Source organism: Solanum pennellii, chromosome 7 (assembly GCF_001406875.1).
Source record: "Solanum pennellii chromosome 7, SPENNV200".
NCBI lineage: Eukaryota > Viridiplantae > Streptophyta > Magnoliopsida > Solanales > Solanaceae > Solanum > Solanum pennellii.
The window spans coordinates 78,701,680-78,720,437 of record NC_028643.1 but is presented as its reverse complement, the minus strand read 5'-3'; the positions used below and the strand labels follow the sequence as shown (position 1 = coordinate 78,720,437).

Here is an 18,758-nt window from a genome sequence, read left to right as displayed (position 1 = left end):
CTTTCTAATGTGTTGATTAGTAGAGTTTCATAATTTAATTTTTGTTGAATAACATGAAATTATATATCTAATAAAAAAATTATAATCAAAACAATACATGAATGAATTAATCTTCAAAATATTTGGAAATCATTCAAACATTTTTTACTAATATGACCATCTTCTTGATGAAATCTTGAAATAATTATGATTCCTTCTTCATTTTCATAAACTTGTACCAAACTAATGCAAACATCAATTTGATGAATCTTGAAGAATATATTTATGATCTTTATCAATATGAAGATCATATGGTGAACTTATTAAGTACATGATTGATGAAAAGATGAAGAATAAAAAAAATGTAAAAGAGGAAAAAACTATACTAATTAAAAGAAAGAATGAGAAAATGAGAATGATCATTGAACATAGATAGTTGTTATTTATAATTTGTGTAAACCATAAGAATAATTAAAAAAAAGTTGAAGAGACATATTATTTAAGTAGGGAATGTAAATAGATGGAGGTTTTGTTGTAACTTATTAGGTATAATTAGAATAAATAAATTATTTAATGAAAAGAAATGAAAAAAAATAAAAAAAAGGTGAAAAAAAAGAAATTGAAATGGAGGCCTTAGAGAGGTGCCACATCACCTTGTCTATGGTCCTCATTTATATATATATATTGATTTACAAAGTTAATATAATTCAAACTATAAATACCTATTCATTATGTTGGAACATATAAATTCATATACTTTTGTGCGCGATAGAATATAAAATAGATAAAAATATTTACATAATATCGATTCATGATATTATCATTATTATCTACCAACATATTATTTATACATCTCTATGTATAAATACAATTGAAAATTGAGCATTACATATCATGAAATCAAGAATTAAACAAAAGAAAATTAATAAACAGACCAAAACAACATATTGAAGATAGAGAATTTTAATTCTAAAAACTAAATTTAAAATAAATATAATTACTAAATGGGAAAATGCACAAGTATCCCCCTCAATCTATGTCCGAAATTTCAGACACACACTTATACTATACTAAGGTCCTATCACCCCTGAACTTATTTTATAAGTAATTTTCTACCCCTTTTCGACCTACGTAGCACTAGCTTGAAAAAAAATCAACCAGCGTTGGGCTCACAAGATAGTACCACGTAGGCCGAAAAGGGGTAGAAAATTATTAATAAAATAAGTTCAGTGGGGTAATAGGACCTTAATATAGTATAAGTGTGTCTCTGAGATTTCGGGCATAGATGGAGGGGTAGTTGGACATTATCCTTAAAATCTTATTATAAAACTCGTAGCTTTCTCTCTAGTTCGATCTATGCCCAATATATCACATAATAGAGCAATTTGAATTATCGTAAGTGTCATAAACGGGTTGACATATTGGATAGTATTGCACACATGGATTGCATGTTGAAGGACAAGTACAAGGATTCTTAGGTTTAGAGGGTTCAGGCTTTTTTTCTTCTTGTTTTACTTCTTCAATACTCACAATTCGAGAACACTTGAATTTCCTTCTTATGCAATGCATCAACCTAAAGAAATCGACACCAATTCCTATTACCACCAAATGACCTTTTTCCTTATCTATATTCACTGATATCACCCCTGCATGATCATCGACGATCGAGTGGTAAGGCCATGATCCACAGGGAAAACAAACATTCATGTGGGGGGGGGGTGTGAGAGAGAGAATGCACGAGTATTCCTCTAGACTATGATTGACATTTCAGAGATATACTTTAATTAAAATAAGGTCGTATTATCCCTCTGAACTTATTTTTTTTTATAATTTTGTGCATCTTTTGACTTACGTGACATCCAAATATCTCCCACGCATCTCAATTGCGTTGAATTACGGAGTATACTACGTAAGACAAAAGGTGCACAAACATATTAGAGTACAACAATTTCAAACATATTAGAGTACTTATATATAAAGGTGTGTTAGTGTATTTGCCACAATAAAAGTCACATTTCTGAATATGCATGTGCTTCTGAAAATGACTTGTTTTCAAAAAAAATATTTATCAGAAATAAAATATATTTTCTTAAAGATTGATAACAAGGTTTTAACAAATCAGATGATATTCTGAATATCGATAATAATGTCTAAAAGTGTCATAAGATCATAAAGTAATCGAGATGATTATAAAAAAAAAGGTACAAATATTCCTTCGGACTATGATCGAAATTTTAGGGACACACTTTAACTAAACTAAGGTCCTATTACTCCTCTCAACTTTTTTTTTTGTTTTATAATTTTGTACACCTTTTTGACTCACGTGACATCCAAATATCTCCCACACACCTCAATTGCGTGAAGTCACGGATGTGTTCCGCGTAAGACAAAAGGTGCACAAAATTTCAAAAAAAAAAGAAAGTTCAGAGAGATAATAAGACCTTAGTTTAGTTAAAACATATCTTTAAAATTTCGATCATAATTTAAAGGATACTTATACATTTTTCAAAAAAAGTACCTAATTATGTTCAAAAGTACTAACGAAAGTCATTTTCTTTCATTTTGATGAATAATATTTTTCGAAGTTAATTAAATACCTGGACTTCTAACAGCAATTTGCATAGCTTTTGATCTACATTTATCATTGTTGACAGGAAGATCAATCACAATTTTTTTCTGTATATGACATAATTAATCATTAATTAGAACAAAATTATATCAAATTAAGAACATTAAAAAAATACTAATCAAACTAAGAATAATTTAAAAGACTTAATTACCTTCATGTTCTTGTGAATTAATGGAACTTAATTCTGTTAGTCAAAATGATAATGAAAGGACATTTATATAGGTCTTGATTATTATTTTTCTTTGACAAAGACAAATACCGTGTTCATTTATTATATACTAATTTCGTACTACTAATTATAATTATTTATTACTTAAAAATATATTATCATAGTTGTAGTAGCCATAATTACATGACTACCTCAAACTTGTACTAATTTAAAAAATTAAATCAACTCCTAATCATATTATTAATTTGCTGGAGGATAAAACTTAGTCATCGTCTCACCTAATGACTTATAGCCAATAATATTTACATACATATAGAGAGAGAAGTATCTTATTTTATTTAAAATAGTAACTTCAACTTTGATCGAATAATTATCTAATTTAATTATTATATATTGTCCTTGATATCTATAAAATACTAGGTTTATTTTATTTTTTAATATATATATAATGGTAGGTCCCAACATTCCAACAAACTGAAATTATTAAATTAAAACATATATACATAATGTCGTGTAGTTTTTCACCTCCTACGTGCACGATTTTTGTTCTTGCGTAATGTAATGACGTCTTTTGTATCGATTGAATTGAATAGTAGTGACGTTGGGTGTTATATCTTCGTATCTAATCAGTTATCACTTTTCATTTTTCGAGAGTCAAATTGATTAATTTTTTAGAATAGTAAGATATACACATGCGTGCAAGAGGTCAATTAGAATTAATATAATGTAAAATTTCAAACGGATATTAAGCTTAATTCATAAAAATCAAAAGTTAGGTTAAAACGTACGTAGTGATTTTCCCAAATCATATAGAGAGATAAATGATCAAAGCCTCGATCAATGTGAGACTCAACACTTGATCACCTCCCCACACGACCGGGACTGAATATCTAGAGCATAGACAACATAAAAAAGATATGACTAAGTTTAGTTGATGACAAAATTTTTCATTGAAACTCAATTTTAGAACAATATCTATTGCAAATCATTTATCACAATACTCCTACTTTTTGTACTTCTAAAAATATTATAGGAAGCATATTTTTTTTTATTTTATAAATATTCAATCTAAGTCGAAGATCTAGAAAAACAAGAGTTGGGATATGGAGTGAATTAAAAGGAAAATATTTATATGTATTTGTCTACTCCTATTTTAATAAATATGATAAATAAAAAGAGAAAAAGAAAATAATCTTATTGATGCATGCCACAGGCCAACAAAAAAATATTAGACATTATTTAGATATTCGACAAATTAGCTTTTGATTTAAATATCAGTTTATATTTTAGGTGAGATATACCCTATGATTAATTATATTTCAGTTTGGGATTTAGTGATAAGTCAAGTTAATTTCACTTTAAATTTGTAAAAGATTTCAAACGGCACTAATCAGTTTTAATCTAGCGATTTGAACTTGAGCACAAACAATTAACAATTTTTATTCGATTTGACAGGCTTTCGAAATAATCTATCTATTTTTATGTAAGGTCTATTGTCTACGTTAAAATTCTATTTTGTGAAATTACGTAGTGCGCTTTATGGATTTGTGGTTGTTGATATATGATATGTGAGGTGAAAATCTAATTTGCTTACACTTAATTATAGAGGTCAAACTTTCAGTTATTCAGATGTAATTCATTAAATCTGTTCACTCTTAAGTTAAAATCTTAATCATTCTGCTTCTCACCATGATGAATTACCATCACCCTCGACTACAACTATCATTATATCGTTAATCACCTCAACAACCCTCACTATTACCGACTACCACTTACAATCATTACTATAATTGTAATCAATTACTATAAACAATCAACGTCATTAGTCACTATGGTATATTCCTCAATTATCATTATTATAATTGACTATCACTATCATTCACCACAATTATCAATTGTCACCAATAAAATATAAAAATACGTACTCCATAAGCAAGGAAAAAGTACAAAAGAGAAATACAATAATTTTGTCACACCAAATTAATTATTACGTAATAGCATGTTTAATAATACGATACAATAAATTTAAATTATTTCTTTTTTTACATGGTGGCGCAATTTGGAGTAGGGGAATCATAAACGGGTCGACATACTGGATAATGTTGCACACATGGGTTTGGATAGCAAACTGGTTGTGGTTTCGGGTCAGGTTTCTTTTCGGGTTTGACCTCTTCTACGCTTACAATACGAGCAAAGTTGAATTTTTTCTTTATACATTTCATCAATTTAAAAAAATCGACACCGATTCCAATTACCACCAAATGCCCTTTTTCTTTATCTGAATTCACCGATAGTACCCCTACAAATACATCAAACGCAAATTCAGAATTTTTAAAAAATACGTTCACTGTTATAAAAAAATATATTTATAAATTAACTTTATCAGGTGCACGCATATATATACTTAAGATTTATATTTACGGATGAACCAACGCCTTATATCAATTTCTCATAAAAGACAGATTTGATACGATAAAAAAATATTTTTTTTCGAAAAGGAAAAAATTGGTATAAATACCTGCACGTTTTACAGCAATTTGCATAGCCTTTGATAAACGATTATCAGAGCTGAGAGTTATATCGATCACAATCTTTTCCTATATATATAAACATTAATAATTAATTAGAAAAAAATATTAAAATAGATACAAAAGAAATTAAGGGGATATAAAAGACAAATTGAGAGAAGTTGTAATTAGGAAATTGATAATTACCTTCATATTTGTTATGAAATTGAGCTAATTTGTGGTTCTCAAAAGGTGATTATGAACGATTTTTATAAATATGTAGCCTGCATATAACTCTCTCTATATATAGGTGATTATAATTGCCATACAAATAACATATATTATATGGTATAGTACTACTTACTATTTTATTTTATTGCATCAAAGGATAATATTTTTTAAATAAATACCACTAACAATTATAAGAAGCCATAGAAATATAAATACCACAGACTACAATGCAAATAAAAAAGCTAAATCAACTCCTAAGTCTTCTTAATTGAGTTGTTAATTTGCTGCCACTAGAGACAATTAGGATATAAAATATTGAGAAAAGAAAAGGTCAAATTAGTAATTAGAGTCCGTGGCGGAATTAGGTAGGGTGGAGAAATTTATCTAAGCCTTTTTTCTTAAAAAAAGTTATATTGTTTATACATGATCAAAATTATTTTATTTTTATATAACAAATGATAAATTCCCTTCGAAATTTAAATTTTTCATATTCTGAATTCTTTTGATGAAAAAATTCTAAATCCCCTATTAGTTAGAGTTTATTTGTTTTTTTTTATTCAAACTATGTGGTTTGGAATCTTTGTGCTGCCTAAGAAGATCATTTATGTGATTAAGACTATTAGTGGAAGATTCTTAGAACTGAACTATCTAAAAAGGCTTTGTTGGCTTGTGATAACATATATGCTAACCAAAATAAGTGAAAGATCCAAAATACTAGATGTATTTATTTCTTGGAATAAAGTTCTTATTGGTAAACAAAGCGGGATTAAAATAGAATATTTAAAGTGTAAATTTAATAATAACTTATAACGTAAAGTTGAAAATATTGAAATTTGATGTATAAGTTCTATCAAAAAAAGAATATTTCAAGTATCCTGTGAGTTCATTATTTAAGAAGATGGAGAGATACATGAAGATATCGTACATCGTATTGAATCTCTTCTCGGCCACGACATAAAGGAGAGATGTTGTTTTTCAAAAATACAATAGTGGAGAAATCGTAATGAAAATAATAGAGAAAAAAATAATACAAACAACAAATAATACGATAATCAAAGCAAGGGAACCAACGAGTACTAATTTATTAAAAGAATAAAATAATCGGTAATGTTGATTAGAAAAACTAAACAATATTCGATCATTTACTAATCTTTGATCTTCAAATATCATAATTAAAGGAGGAATATGATTTTTAATAAATTAAAATTAAGGAGGTCAATCGTTTTGTAGAGGATAGATATGATATTTCCATAAACCATATAGAGAAAAATAATAGTTATAGAAACTTTCAACTTTGATATATTATATATAATAATATCCACTTGTTCTATTATTATATACTGTACTTGTTTTTTTAAAATTAATACTAGGTTTATGTCAACTAATGTAACTCTTAAATTATAATTATGGCTTTATGTGTGTGTCTGGTATTGGTAAAACATTTATTTGAAAATAGTTTTCAAGTTAAAATATTTTTTCTGAAAAAATTAGTTTGATTAAAATTGAGAGAAGGTGAGGATTAGAAAACTAAGTTTCATAAATGACAATTCACGTTAATTGTTGTTTCCCTTACCCCCACAGCACCTATCAGAAGGTCAGTTGGCAAAATTTTTAACTCGATGAATAATGAACTCACCTATCTATTAAACTCGTACCATACATCTAACTCACACATCACTTAGTTGCGTTTTTATCATTCAACCAAACCCCTCAGGGACACTACCTTAAACAAAGAAGAATCAATCAACACATAAGCAACATATCAAACATATTGTGTTTGTTTAAGTATAACTCAGATCTTGGTTAAAGCACATAGACCCTTGGCCACTTGAGCTTTCTTAGCAATACACAACAACAACAATTAGAATATACGCATATCTTACCTTACCTTTGAGAAGGTAGAGAAGTTGTTTCCGATAAACCCTCGACAACACAGGTAGTACTGAACATAATTAGAATGTATTAGAACACAATACTAAAAGTAGTAACTAAGTATCAAGCATATATAGTAAAATATCAAATTTCAAGAGCATTTCAAACTTTGTTGGACATAATTCAACCTTTATCAAACAAGCTCTTCAAATTATTTATTTATGATTAAGGTCTTTCAGCATACTTAAGAGAGACATTTGTTTTGGCACTCCCATGTAAGGAGTAGTTAATTAACAACAAATACTTGCATAAGCATATCTAGTTATTCACATAATTTATAGGTAATTTCCAATACCATGTTGCTCATGCATAAGCATATCTAGTTATTCACATAATTTATAGGTAATTTCCAATACCATGTTGCTCAATCAGCCTTCGATGAATCTCTGTTGTAAATTCAGAATTCTTGACCGGCACCAACAATGAAGCTCTTCCAAAGCTTCCAAGTAATCTCCAGGGGGCCTCCCGGTCTCATCCCTGAACATCACAGCACCATGATGTAGAGCTCGACGAACTGAATCTTCAACATTAGTGTCCACTCTTCCAGATGTTTCTTGAATATAAGTGAAATACGTCTTAAAGATCCTGAAAAGTTCACTTCTGGAGTCATGCCTTGCAGGTAAACCAACATGACTTGGAAAATCATTCACGTCATTCACATAAGATGGACGGAAGGAGTAAATCGGAGGACTTATGGAGTTGGGAACTTTTTGAAAGTTCTGATATGCATAATTTGGAAAACTGTTCATGCCATTGATGACACAAGTTGGAGAATTTCTACTGTCAATCCAACTTTGTTGCTGTTGGAAGGAGTAAATCGGAGGACTTGTGGAGTTGGGAACTTTTTGAAAGTTCTGATATGCATAACTTGGAGAACGGTGCATGCCATTGATGACACAAGTTGGAGAATTTCTACTGTCAGTCCAACTTAGTGGCTGCTGGAAGGAGTAAAACGGAGGACTTATGGAGTTGGGGGCATTTTGAAGATTCTGAGATGGCGCATGTAAAAAGCGTTTCTTGTGTTTTGTTCTTGGCACATTCTTACGAGATGGGTTGAATATAAACTTGAAGGTATTGCACTCACCCAAATGAAAAGGCTCATCACATTTTGAACCAGCTCCTCTTTTATTGTTGTAACCAGGGTAATTTTCAATCTTGAAATCAGCACATTCGATACAAATCAAGGAGTTTCTCCATCCAAGTCCAACAAGATCCCAAAGGTCATATGGAGGAGCAATTTTATGTGTTACATGAATTTGACCATCAACTTGCAACATTTTCTTGGCACTCCCAAAAAACCTTCCCACAAGATTCTTGTGCCTTCTGCTCAAAGACAAAAAGGCACACAATACATTGAGAAAATGCAAAATCCAGTGCAAAAAAGGCAATTATGAAACTAGCCTAGATGATAAAAGCCAATACTTCCACAGCATCCGGAATTTATTCCCTTCCCAGTGTGATCAAAATTGGCCTGAATGAGCCAAAAAAGAATGGTCATAAAGAGATGGTCCCAACTAACAAGAGTGTTTGGCTTCTTTGTTGATGAAAGCACTTTACAATATTCGCTTGCTTGGATGAAGAAAACAACTTTGTCTTTTAAGGGTACAAGTCCTCTACAAGCTCTAACTCATTGCCGTGAATCTTCACTATTGATATCCTAAACATCCTACTCCATCTATTCCTGTCCTCATCCACAATGGTACACCACACTCATTGTTTGTTACAAAACTGTCAAAAATGTATATTTGGTATGGGTGCAGAGTAGAGGCACTAATTTAAAACCTAAATGCAACCCTATCCCTCCACCTTCTACTAATTTTCTTTAAGGGTGATGTCAATGCAACTCGACTATTTTACCGTGTGGTTAGGTGATTCTAACCACCAATACTTGGGAAATAAGAAGAAAATACCTAAGCCTTTTTTCTCTTCAAGAGTTTGGATCATGGTCTCCCACATTTTTCATCCACTTTATTGATCACTAGGCTACAAACTCCACCTTCTACTCTTATACATGCTACCTTCCCCTAACACAAAAATAACTTGAAAATGTATATTTCTTTTCAACAATCCCACGGAAAAATGTTACATGCATCAAGGATGCAAAACAAGAGGCATGTAAGAGGTACATACGAACCTCATTCGCCATGTTAAACATCCTTTTTGTTATATCACACCATATATACAAGGTTTATTAATTTCTTTTTATGTATATACATGAACCCTACAGCAACAACAAACCCAATGCAATCCCACAACTGGGGTCTGAACAGAGTAGTGTATACACAAGCCTTACCCCACCTTGAGAAGTTACACAGTTGTTTCCGATAGACCCTCACACAAAAACTATACACATAAACCCCATTTGCGTGATGGCACTACATACACAATACAAGCAGAAATAAACAACACAACAAAAAAGAGGAAACCTTACTGTATTACATGATCACGATCTTCACTGCCATAAAACCCTGCATGAGGAAAATTATAGATAATCCTATCAAATTTCTGGTTACTGAGATCAGTATGAAGCTGAATTTTAGTTGCATTTACACCATGCAACACAGTTCCTCCCAAAGATTTCAACTTTTCCAAGTTCGATTGCCCATTCTTGTACATTTTGATCACTTCATCTGCACACAACAACAAAAAAGGGCAAAAAAGTTAACTCCAAAATTTCATATTTTGCGAAAACCCCATCATAGATTAAGCAAAATAAACACAACCCAGATAAGAAATAGAGCAAAAAAAAGTTACCATATAATTGTAAAGACGAAGCAACAATGTTCGATGCAGAACCAAAAAACTGAGCTAAACAGAGAGAAAAAGAGAAATCTCCATCACCCACTAAGAGTATCCGATGAAATGAAGAGTAATGTTGAATAATTTTCTCTTCTTCTTTATATTCATCTTCTTCATTGATCACTTTTGGGTTTTCTTCTACTTCCGCCATAGCTAGTGCAGTTTCTTTTTCTACTTTATTCTACTCTGTTTATGTAGGCCAAAAAATAAAAAGAAAATTTGAATTTGTGAAAGAAGGGCTAAAGTTGAATGGAATTACGAGTTTGACATCAGGATTTAACGGGTTATATCAGTGTTGCTTCCTGTAGCTTCTAGGGGCAAAATGGGAATCACAGGTTATTTTGTGTACGAACCAATACTGTGTTTTTAGCTTCTCTTGTAAGGAAAATAAATAGTAAATTTTCAATTATTTGATGTGATTTATGGAATTAAGATATTAAATTGATTTTTCTGGATCACTATAAATTTTATTTTTACAGGTATGAAATTTGAAAAATAAAAAAATTTATAGTGTTATTTTTCTTATTCAAATTGTATAAGGTTATGGTTGAGTTATTTCGATTTTCGTGTTAGAGGTCTTAAATTTAAAATGCATATGAAAATATTTTAGGCTAAAGCCTTCAAACTAAAAGGAGCTGTGGTATTAACTTTGATTTCTTTTAGTCATATAAAATATTGAAGAGTTATATGGATTTTCTTTTTATAATTTCAATGTCACCCCTATTTTAAAATTTTTTTCCCCTTTCTTCATTTATTTTTAAAAGTTCAAATGAGATCACTTCACAAACATTCTAAATATATTTATAACATATAGATTTTAGATTAGAAATTCTCTGACTTTGGTAAATTAGAATCTCATATCCCATAAATTTTGACACCTTGAAATATCACAACGTTCACTAATCACTTCCAATGTTTTAACTCTTTCTAAATTCTCTTTTAAATATTTTGTTCTCTATTTTATGTATAATGCAATTGTATAAGTCAAGTATATACAACATCATATTGGATTAAGGGAAGTTGATGTTTTGGGCTTTGCATGTTGGCCCAAGTTTGGCTGGCCCAGTAGTAATGTGGGATTTTGTTGCTAAAATGTCCCTTTGTGGTTGTTATTTAAGTTGTCCAAATTTTTGAAGTTGTACAAATATAGCCCTTGTAACATACAAAATATTAGTATGTGAATCTTGCGGTGCATAAAATATTTCATATTTACGCAAGGTTGGGGAAGGGTCGCATCTTAAGGATATGATGTAGACAATCTAACATAAAAAAAGTATTAGCGGTTGCTTTCACGAAAATAGACCACACAAAATTATCTTCTGGGCTTCGACTCGAACCCATATAACCTATTGTTATGCTTTTTAGAAACAATAAAAGCAGCCACTTAACAATAATTTATTCTCTGTTTAATCATTATAAAAAATAATGATTTTTTCTTAACCACATAGTTTTCTGACTTTCCTTCTACTTTCTTAGTGTGCAAGTATTATCAAATCAAAAAGGCAACTTATTATGCTGCAGAGTTGCAATAAAAACCATTGATTTTTTGTCTACCAATACAATCCAACTGTTCTCCATTTGACAGGTCAATGTTTTATATAAATAAGTAGAATTTCAAAGGAAAAATAAAAGGAGTAAAGTGCAACTAAGACCCCCCAAAGGTGGGTCCAACCATGTTAGGCGCGGTGTGATTTAATGGTCGATAAAATAAATACAACTTAAAATAGATTTAACAGATGATTTTTTTATCTATTTTGTATTAAATTTTTTAATTTTTATCGTCTAAAAAGATCTTCTTTGAATAAAATAATATTATTATAAAAAATAGTTAATTCACGTTATGAGATCTTGTAAATTATTACAGATGTTAAATAGTTATTTCCATTTTTAAACAATATATAAGAAAAATATTAAATTTGAATCTTATATTCCCACAACTTTATAAATAGGGATAAAATCTTAACAATGACCTAAAATGGGCACATTAGCATAAATCAAGGAACTTTAAAGGTTCTAGCAAATGCAAGAAACAAACATTAGATAATCTTGTGCACCTAGATCTCGATAGGCAGAATTATTCAGTACATGTGTTTATAAAATATAGCATGAGTCAAAAAATAACAATCGAGAATAAAAAATTATTGTTAAAAACAAAAGTTATAGAGCCCTGTGGTGGCCTGGATGGGGCACTAGCTTTAGTGTTTTTCTGAATAAATACAGTGATTCAACTATTGAAAAAAAAAAGCAACACAAACAATTCAAATCAAAACATCTATGTCCAAACTTTAGTTGCTACTCACATTACACCTTTATCATATACTATTATTAAATATTAAAAACAAACAAAAAAGCTTCTTTCCCTTTTACTTTCCTTAATCCAATTCCAAATTCCCATTATTAGTATATCACTATCTTATAATAAATAGATTGTTCATCTTTTCTTTCATAATTCATTAAGCCAAATATGACTTCCTCAGAGAGCTTAAGTTTCTTTTCTCCTGAATATAGTACACCTAGGATGTTTCCTCTAACACCATCACCAACACCAATACCAGCACCAACTCATAAACGTGGCGGTCCATCGCCTATGAGCCAAATCATCATGGCAAAACAAGCCCTCAATCAACCTTTAACACCAGAAATGTCACATGAAATCAAGAGTAAACCAATAGTACAATATGTTGTGCCACGACAACGAAGACGTACAAATCCTGCAGTATGGTGTGCTGCAATACTATGCATGATGTTCTGTCTACTACTAATATTATTTGGTATTGGAACTTTAGTCATTTTTCTATCTATCAAACCAAGAAATCCAGTTTTTGATACATCAAATGCTAGTCTAAGTGTTATATACTTAGACTCACCTAAGTATATGAATGGTGACTTCACATTTATAGCAAATTTCACCAATCCAAACAAGAAACTTGATGTGAGATTTGAGCATTTGGTCATTGAACTTTTTTTCTCAGATAGCTTAATAGCAACACAAGTTGTTCAACCATTCAGTCAGAGGCAACGCGAAACGCGATTAGTACAAGTTCACATGATATCTAGCTTGGTTTATTTGCCACCAATTTCAGCCTTCAAACTACAAAAACAGGTACTTAGCAACAGAGTTGTTTATAACATCAGAGGAACTTTTAAGGTCAGAGTGAATATTGGCCTAATTCATTACTCTTATTGGTTACATGGGAGATGTCAATTAGAGATGACAAGTCCACCTATTGGTGCTCTTATTACACATAGTTGTAGAACAAAGAGGTGAAAAAAAAATGATTACTTTTGTATATTGCATACTTTAGTACAGCAATTTGATTTGATTTTCCATATTCCTTCTATTATGTTAAGTACAAAAACTGTGTTTCTCAATGCCAAGCAAGTTGAGATCGGCTATATAAATTCTCTTCTTTTTTCTACGTTCAAGATTAGAGAAAACTTAGTTAGGAGTTTCCTACAGTATAGTTCAATAATTGAAAGGCAAAAGGCTTTAATCAATTAAACAATTATCTCTTTTTCTTTAAGTTTTGCCACAGGGAACTTCCCACCCACCCTCCTGCTCCCCCCCCCCCACAAGAAGGGGTTTGTGAAGTTGGTAATATAGTGGTGTTTGAGACAGGTCGTACACACTTGACTATTCCACCGAGTACGTGCTACCTCCTTACAAGACTTAAATAGATGGGAAGAATTCAGCAATTGTAATCTGAAGGAGGTTGTAGAGTTGGTAATTGGGATTCTAGTTTTTTATTTCTCTAGCCATGACATGTCAGATACTCAAAAAATGCACTACCTTTGGAGGATATGACATGTATCCTCAACGTTTTAAAAGAGTCCGAGCAACATAGTATGAGGCACTTTTATTTATACCTCTTCAGTATATTGCTTTAAGATTGCTACATATGTTTCTACAAAATGGTAGCCAGCTAACAAATGGAATATATTAAATCATCTCTGGTGGTTCAAAAGTAGCTGAGATAGCAAAGTAGAACATATAAGAAGCACCAAAGTAGATACACAAATCACTTTTTCTTTTATACCTTTCTAGGACCTTGCCTGTCCCTTCGGAGACATCTGATAAAATTGGAACGATACAAAGAAGATTAGTGTGGCTCATGTGCAAGGATGACACGCACAAATCGAGAAAAGGTCATGGACCTTGCATCAAACATGACTTACATGGGGAAGATTAGTGCAAATATATAGACAAAGTGATGCAGTCTGCATAACAGAACCTCTGCACTATCAAGAAAGCAGCCACACTAGTAGAAATGGAAACCAAGAAAATGTATGTGATCAAAATTTTCTATGGAACTTCCACGAGTATTATGGACAACGCGGAGCAAATATACAATTCATACTATCGACATAGTATGGAAATTCCACAAACAATCCCAAATGGGGTTTGATATGAATCGACATAGTATGGAAATTTCACAAACAATCCCAAATGGGGTTTAAAGAAGGTAGAAATCTTATCACTATGTTAAAGAGGTAAATAGACTAATTCTTGATAAGATCAGTCAAATTTTTGCATCCAATATGTGCCTAATGAGGATCGAGGGCAGCGAGGACAATATTTGCCCTGATGGGTCCACCCCTGCAGATAGGAGTGTAGGATTCTAGAGTTGAGGAGACACTTATAGAAAACTCTAGAATGTCTTAGATATTTCAAAAACGCTTTAGAACATCCTATATGATGTAAAAAATTTTAGAAAGGAATCAATGTATTAATATATTAGATATTTTAAAAACGCTTTAGAACATCCTAGATAGTGTTAAGTTTTCTGTAGAAGGGAATCAATGTGTAAATATGTAAAGTCATTTTAAATTATACTTTAATCCTTAGATGGTAGTATAAATAGAGGTGTCATTCTTTTGCCAGACATCACTCAATTTATAAAAGTTGTAAAGCATTTTGCAATCAAATACAAAAGTCTTCTTACAAAAAATGTAACATATGAAAACATGAAACTGAAAATGAGATATATATAATTATATGTATAACTTTTTTTTTATAAGTGAATATAAACTTTAAAAAACAATTTTATCTGAGTTATTTCGTAACGAAGAGATATTTCTTTCAAATTGTCTTGAGTTCTATTTACTATTTCTGATTTTTGCGACAATTGAAAACACAGTGAAAATCGTGGGGACAAAAGAAGAGGCAGTGTAGAAAGACGCGTATTGGGTGGCAGGCGACATAACCACCAAATTTCATCACGAGTTCTGTAACCAGAATGATTCATTTATTAATCAGTCAATCGAAAAATAATTAACTCTCCAAGTATCTGAAAAGACTTGAATTAGAATATCAACTCGTCAGGTTCACCGATTCATTCAAGAAACTTATCAACCTTCACAAATTATCTAAAAAGATAAACAGAATGCTATGAATATGGTTCAGCATGGTTCAGCTGATAAACCCTTTAAATAATAAAAGGTTACGGTTTCTGTAAGAATAATTTTCAATAATATTCCTGGATTCAAACTATAATAAGAATTCTAAAATCTGTAACACATCAAAGTTTATTGTATTTTATATATATAGATTTTTTTTCTTTATTTTCTTGGTTAAGTGAATATAAACTTTGAACAATAATTTACAAGAGTTACTTAATGGAAAGATTTTTGAAATTAAAAAGACTAAATTTTTAACATAAAACATGTTATTAAAATCAACACAAAAGACAATAGTATATAACCTGTTATCATCAACTCCAACTTTTTCCCCCTCTAATATTTGTAACCTTTAACAAACAGACTCTCAGAAGCAGCACCACTTCCACTTCCACCTGTATACTTTCCAAGTGTTGCATCTGAATTAGCCTTGCACCTTGTCAAAAATGCCTCTTGAGCTTTGCCAACATTTTCTTTTTTTCCACCCCAAGTCTTGAGGGTACTTTGCTGAAGAGCTCTTCCAAATGAAAATGACAGTGTCCATGGCTTAAGCACTTCCAATTTGTTCATTGCATTTAAGTTCACTGTTGCCTCTTCCTCACTCTGTCCTCCTGATAAGAACACTATCCCTGGCACTGCTGGTGGCACGGTCCGGCGCAGGGCTGTGACCGTGTACTCTGCTATTACTTCTGCTGCAACCTAAGATAACGAATGAGAACGGGTGTCAAATGTGCAAATTGGACTAAATCATCGCGTCAATATCAATAATGGATCATGTCTATGTTGCTGACATTACACTCCCTTGAGGTGCGGCCCTTTGTAGGACCATGTGTGAACGTGGGATACTTTGTGCACTGGACTGTTCCTTCTTTTTATCAAATCAAACTTGCGAAATCATTTTCTTTTATTTATCATGCCTAGTTGACAACAAACAGAACTCAAATAAAATTATAGTATCCTTTTTCTCACTTTTTGACAAGTTTCCTAATGGATAATACAATTAGCTACATAAATAGGCCCCTCAAATTGGTCCTAACTTTAAGATATGATAATTTGAACTATATAACCTACACATGAATATACACATTCCAACTAGAACGGATTAGACGAGTTATATTTTCATCCAATTTAACTATAACAACCTATGTTGCTCATACTCTTCAAAAATGTTGTCAGTGGCATCAGATCCTCTAGAAGTAGTGCGTGGTGCAACAACATTTTGAAGAATCCATGCAACGTAACATAGGCTACAATACACTAGCTGTTTAAAAATCTTGTACGATCTCCATGTATATAACTTTAATTCTTAATAAATTACTAACCTTGGGGCTATCAGAGCCAGGGGTGACCATGTTAGGCTTCAAAAGTGTTCCTTCAAGAAGAACATGCTGGTCATTGAGTGCCTTATAAACAGCAGCAAGAACAGTTTCAGTGGCTGCTGCACATTTCTTGATATCATGATTTCCATCTGTCAGAATTTCTGGCTCCACAATTGGCACAAGTCCGTTTTCTTGGCAAATTATCGCGTAACGAGCTAGCCCCTGAGCATTTTGCTGAATGGACAATTCTGAAGGCTCAGTAGCCCCAATTTTCAACACAGCTCTCCACTTGGCAAAACGAGCACCTTCTCAAAACACAATGTAGTTAAATAATTAAACTTGTTCTCCCTCTAACAGCTTATGATTTTAAAAATCAGAAGAATAATTAATCTAAATAGCCTCTGGATACATAACATATCGATTAAACAGTAAATTCTGGTATCTATTTCTGTAAAGATGCATTTCACACGATGCACGTGAGAGTGCGTGTTGAAATATAGCATAACAAAGTAATTAATCACATAAATCAAATCAAAATGAGACGATCACACAGTTGAAACACACATATATACCTGCTTTGTAGTACTGTGCACAACGTGCACCCAACGAGTCGAAACCTTGAGTTGTGGTCTCACCATTGGTACCAGCCAAATCCACGGTACCCTTGTCAACCTTGATCCCAGGAACAACATTGTTCTCTTGAAGGAGTTCAACAAACGGCTTTCCATCAGAAGTGTTCTGGTAAAGTGTTTCTTCAAAGAGAATAACACCAGAGAGGTAAGGAAGAGCATTTGGTGAAGTGAAAAGGAGTTCACGAAGTGCTTGACGATTTGGTTCAATGTTTTCAACATTAATGCTTGATAAACGTTTTCCAATAGTGCCAGTACTTTCATCTGCTGCCAAAATACCTTTCCCTGGTGTTGCTATGTACTTGGCATTCTTGATAAGTTCCTCTGCATTTATAGCATGATAAAGAGTTGAAATTATACTTTTAAGGTACGTGTACATCTTACCATCGACCCCACTTATATATATACATATATGTATATATTATCTATCTACTTAAAAGATAATTACAAGTAAACGCAATTTAATTTGTTACTTACCCTAAAAAAATAAGGCTATTACATCTAGTATATATGCTACATTAATTTGTTACTTACCCTAAAAAAAATAAGGCTATTACATCTAGTATATATGCTACAACATATATTAATACATTGATAGTGTAAAAATTGAAATCAAGATATATAGTTTACATAATAGGTTGGCTTTATATATATATGCATGACAATATATGTACACCACGTACTAAGTAAAATATACATTCTCACGTACCTTAAAGGACCGTTACTGCCTTGCATGCTGGCTAGCAAAATATGTACGTATTTACATGCCAAGGCCAACTCTTTTTTTATATAGGATTTACGAAAACCACAAATATATATGAATTCATGTAAATTTAATTAAAAAATTTTTACTGACCTATATATGTATATATAAGTAAAAAATTTACTTAATATAATACTCAGTAAATATTACATAAAGTTTAAATTTTGAAGAGAAAGTTTACCAGCATATTTTCCCACAAAGGCAGACATGGTTGTGCTAAAAGGATAAAGATAAGGAAGCAGCCAACTGAAAAAGGACGAGAACCCAAAAAGCTAGAAACCCAATCTATATAGTAAATGACTTGGAATGGATATTCCAATTATGATAATCCAATTATTGACACGTGTCTATAGATTAGCCCAACAAAGATTATCGTCCTCTCTAACTAGAAATGAGTGAACTAC

The 18,758-nt window shown here is 31.5% G+C and overlaps 5 protein-coding genes and 1 non-coding gene across 6 annotated transcripts; 2 read left to right on the top strand and 4 right to left on the bottom strand.

Moving 5' to 3' along the window:
- Nucleotides 1-1,220: 1,220 nt before the first annotated feature.
- Nucleotides 1,221-2,765, bottom strand: LOC114078049 (heavy metal-associated isoprenylated plant protein 47-like). The gene is made up of 3 exons (XM_027918555.1): nt 2,760-2,765; nt 2,577-2,655; nt 1,221-1,625 (listed from the first exon to the last, which is right to left on the bottom strand). The coding sequence occupies exons 1-3, from the start codon at nt 2,763-2,765 to the stop codon at nt 1,348-1,350; spliced, it is 363 nt and encodes a 120-aa protein (XP_027774356.1). The 3' UTR covers nt 1,221-1,347.
- Nucleotides 2,766-4,734: 1,969 nt separating this feature from the next.
- LOC107024534 (heavy metal-associated isoprenylated plant protein 16) lies at nt 4,735-5,497 on the bottom strand. The gene is made up of 3 exons (XM_015225523.2): nt 5,492-5,497; nt 5,296-5,374; nt 4,735-5,076 (listed from the first exon to the last, which is right to left on the bottom strand). Exons 1-3 carry the CDS (start codon nt 5,495-5,497, stop codon nt 4,820-4,822), a joined length of 342 nt encoding a protein of 113 aa, XP_015081009.1. The 3' UTR covers nt 4,735-4,819.
- A 2,072-nt stretch (nt 5,498-7,569) lies between these two features.
- LOC107024533 lies at nt 7,570-10,428 on the bottom strand. Its single transcript, XM_015225521.2, has 3 exons — nt 10,202-10,428; nt 9,879-10,077; nt 7,570-8,770 (listed from the first exon to the last, which is right to left on the bottom strand). The coding sequence occupies exons 1-3, from the start codon at nt 10,395-10,397 to the stop codon at nt 7,816-7,818; spliced, it is 1,350 nt and encodes a 449-aa protein (XP_015081007.1). The 5' UTR covers nt 10,398-10,428; the 3' UTR covers nt 7,570-7,815.
- A 2,175-nt stretch (nt 10,429-12,603) lies between these two features.
- Nucleotides 12,604-13,624, top strand: LOC107025449 (NDR1/HIN1-like protein 6). The gene has a single exon (XM_015226236.2). The coding sequence runs from the start codon at nt 12,711-12,713 to the stop codon at nt 13,512-13,514; it is 804 nt and encodes a 267-aa protein (XP_015081722.1). The 5' UTR covers nt 12,604-12,710; the 3' UTR covers nt 13,515-13,624.
- A 677-nt stretch (nt 13,625-14,301) lies between these two features.
- On the top strand, nt 14,302-14,404 carry LOC114078182. Its single transcript, XR_003579723.1, has one exon. It is a non-coding gene; the product is annotated as a U6 spliceosomal RNA (small nuclear RNA).
- A 1,367-nt stretch (nt 14,405-15,771) lies between these two features.
- Nucleotides 15,772-18,688, bottom strand: LOC107025910 (fructose-bisphosphate aldolase, cytoplasmic isozyme 1). Its single transcript, XM_015226694.2, has 4 exons — nt 18,536-18,688; nt 17,535-17,915; nt 16,966-17,267; nt 15,772-16,342 (listed from the first exon to the last, which is right to left on the bottom strand). The coding sequence occupies exons 1-4, from the start codon at nt 18,561-18,563 to the stop codon at nt 15,980-15,982; spliced, it is 1,074 nt and encodes a 357-aa protein (XP_015082180.1). The 5' UTR covers nt 18,564-18,688; the 3' UTR covers nt 15,772-15,979.
- Nucleotides 18,689-18,758: the final 70 nt, after the last annotated feature.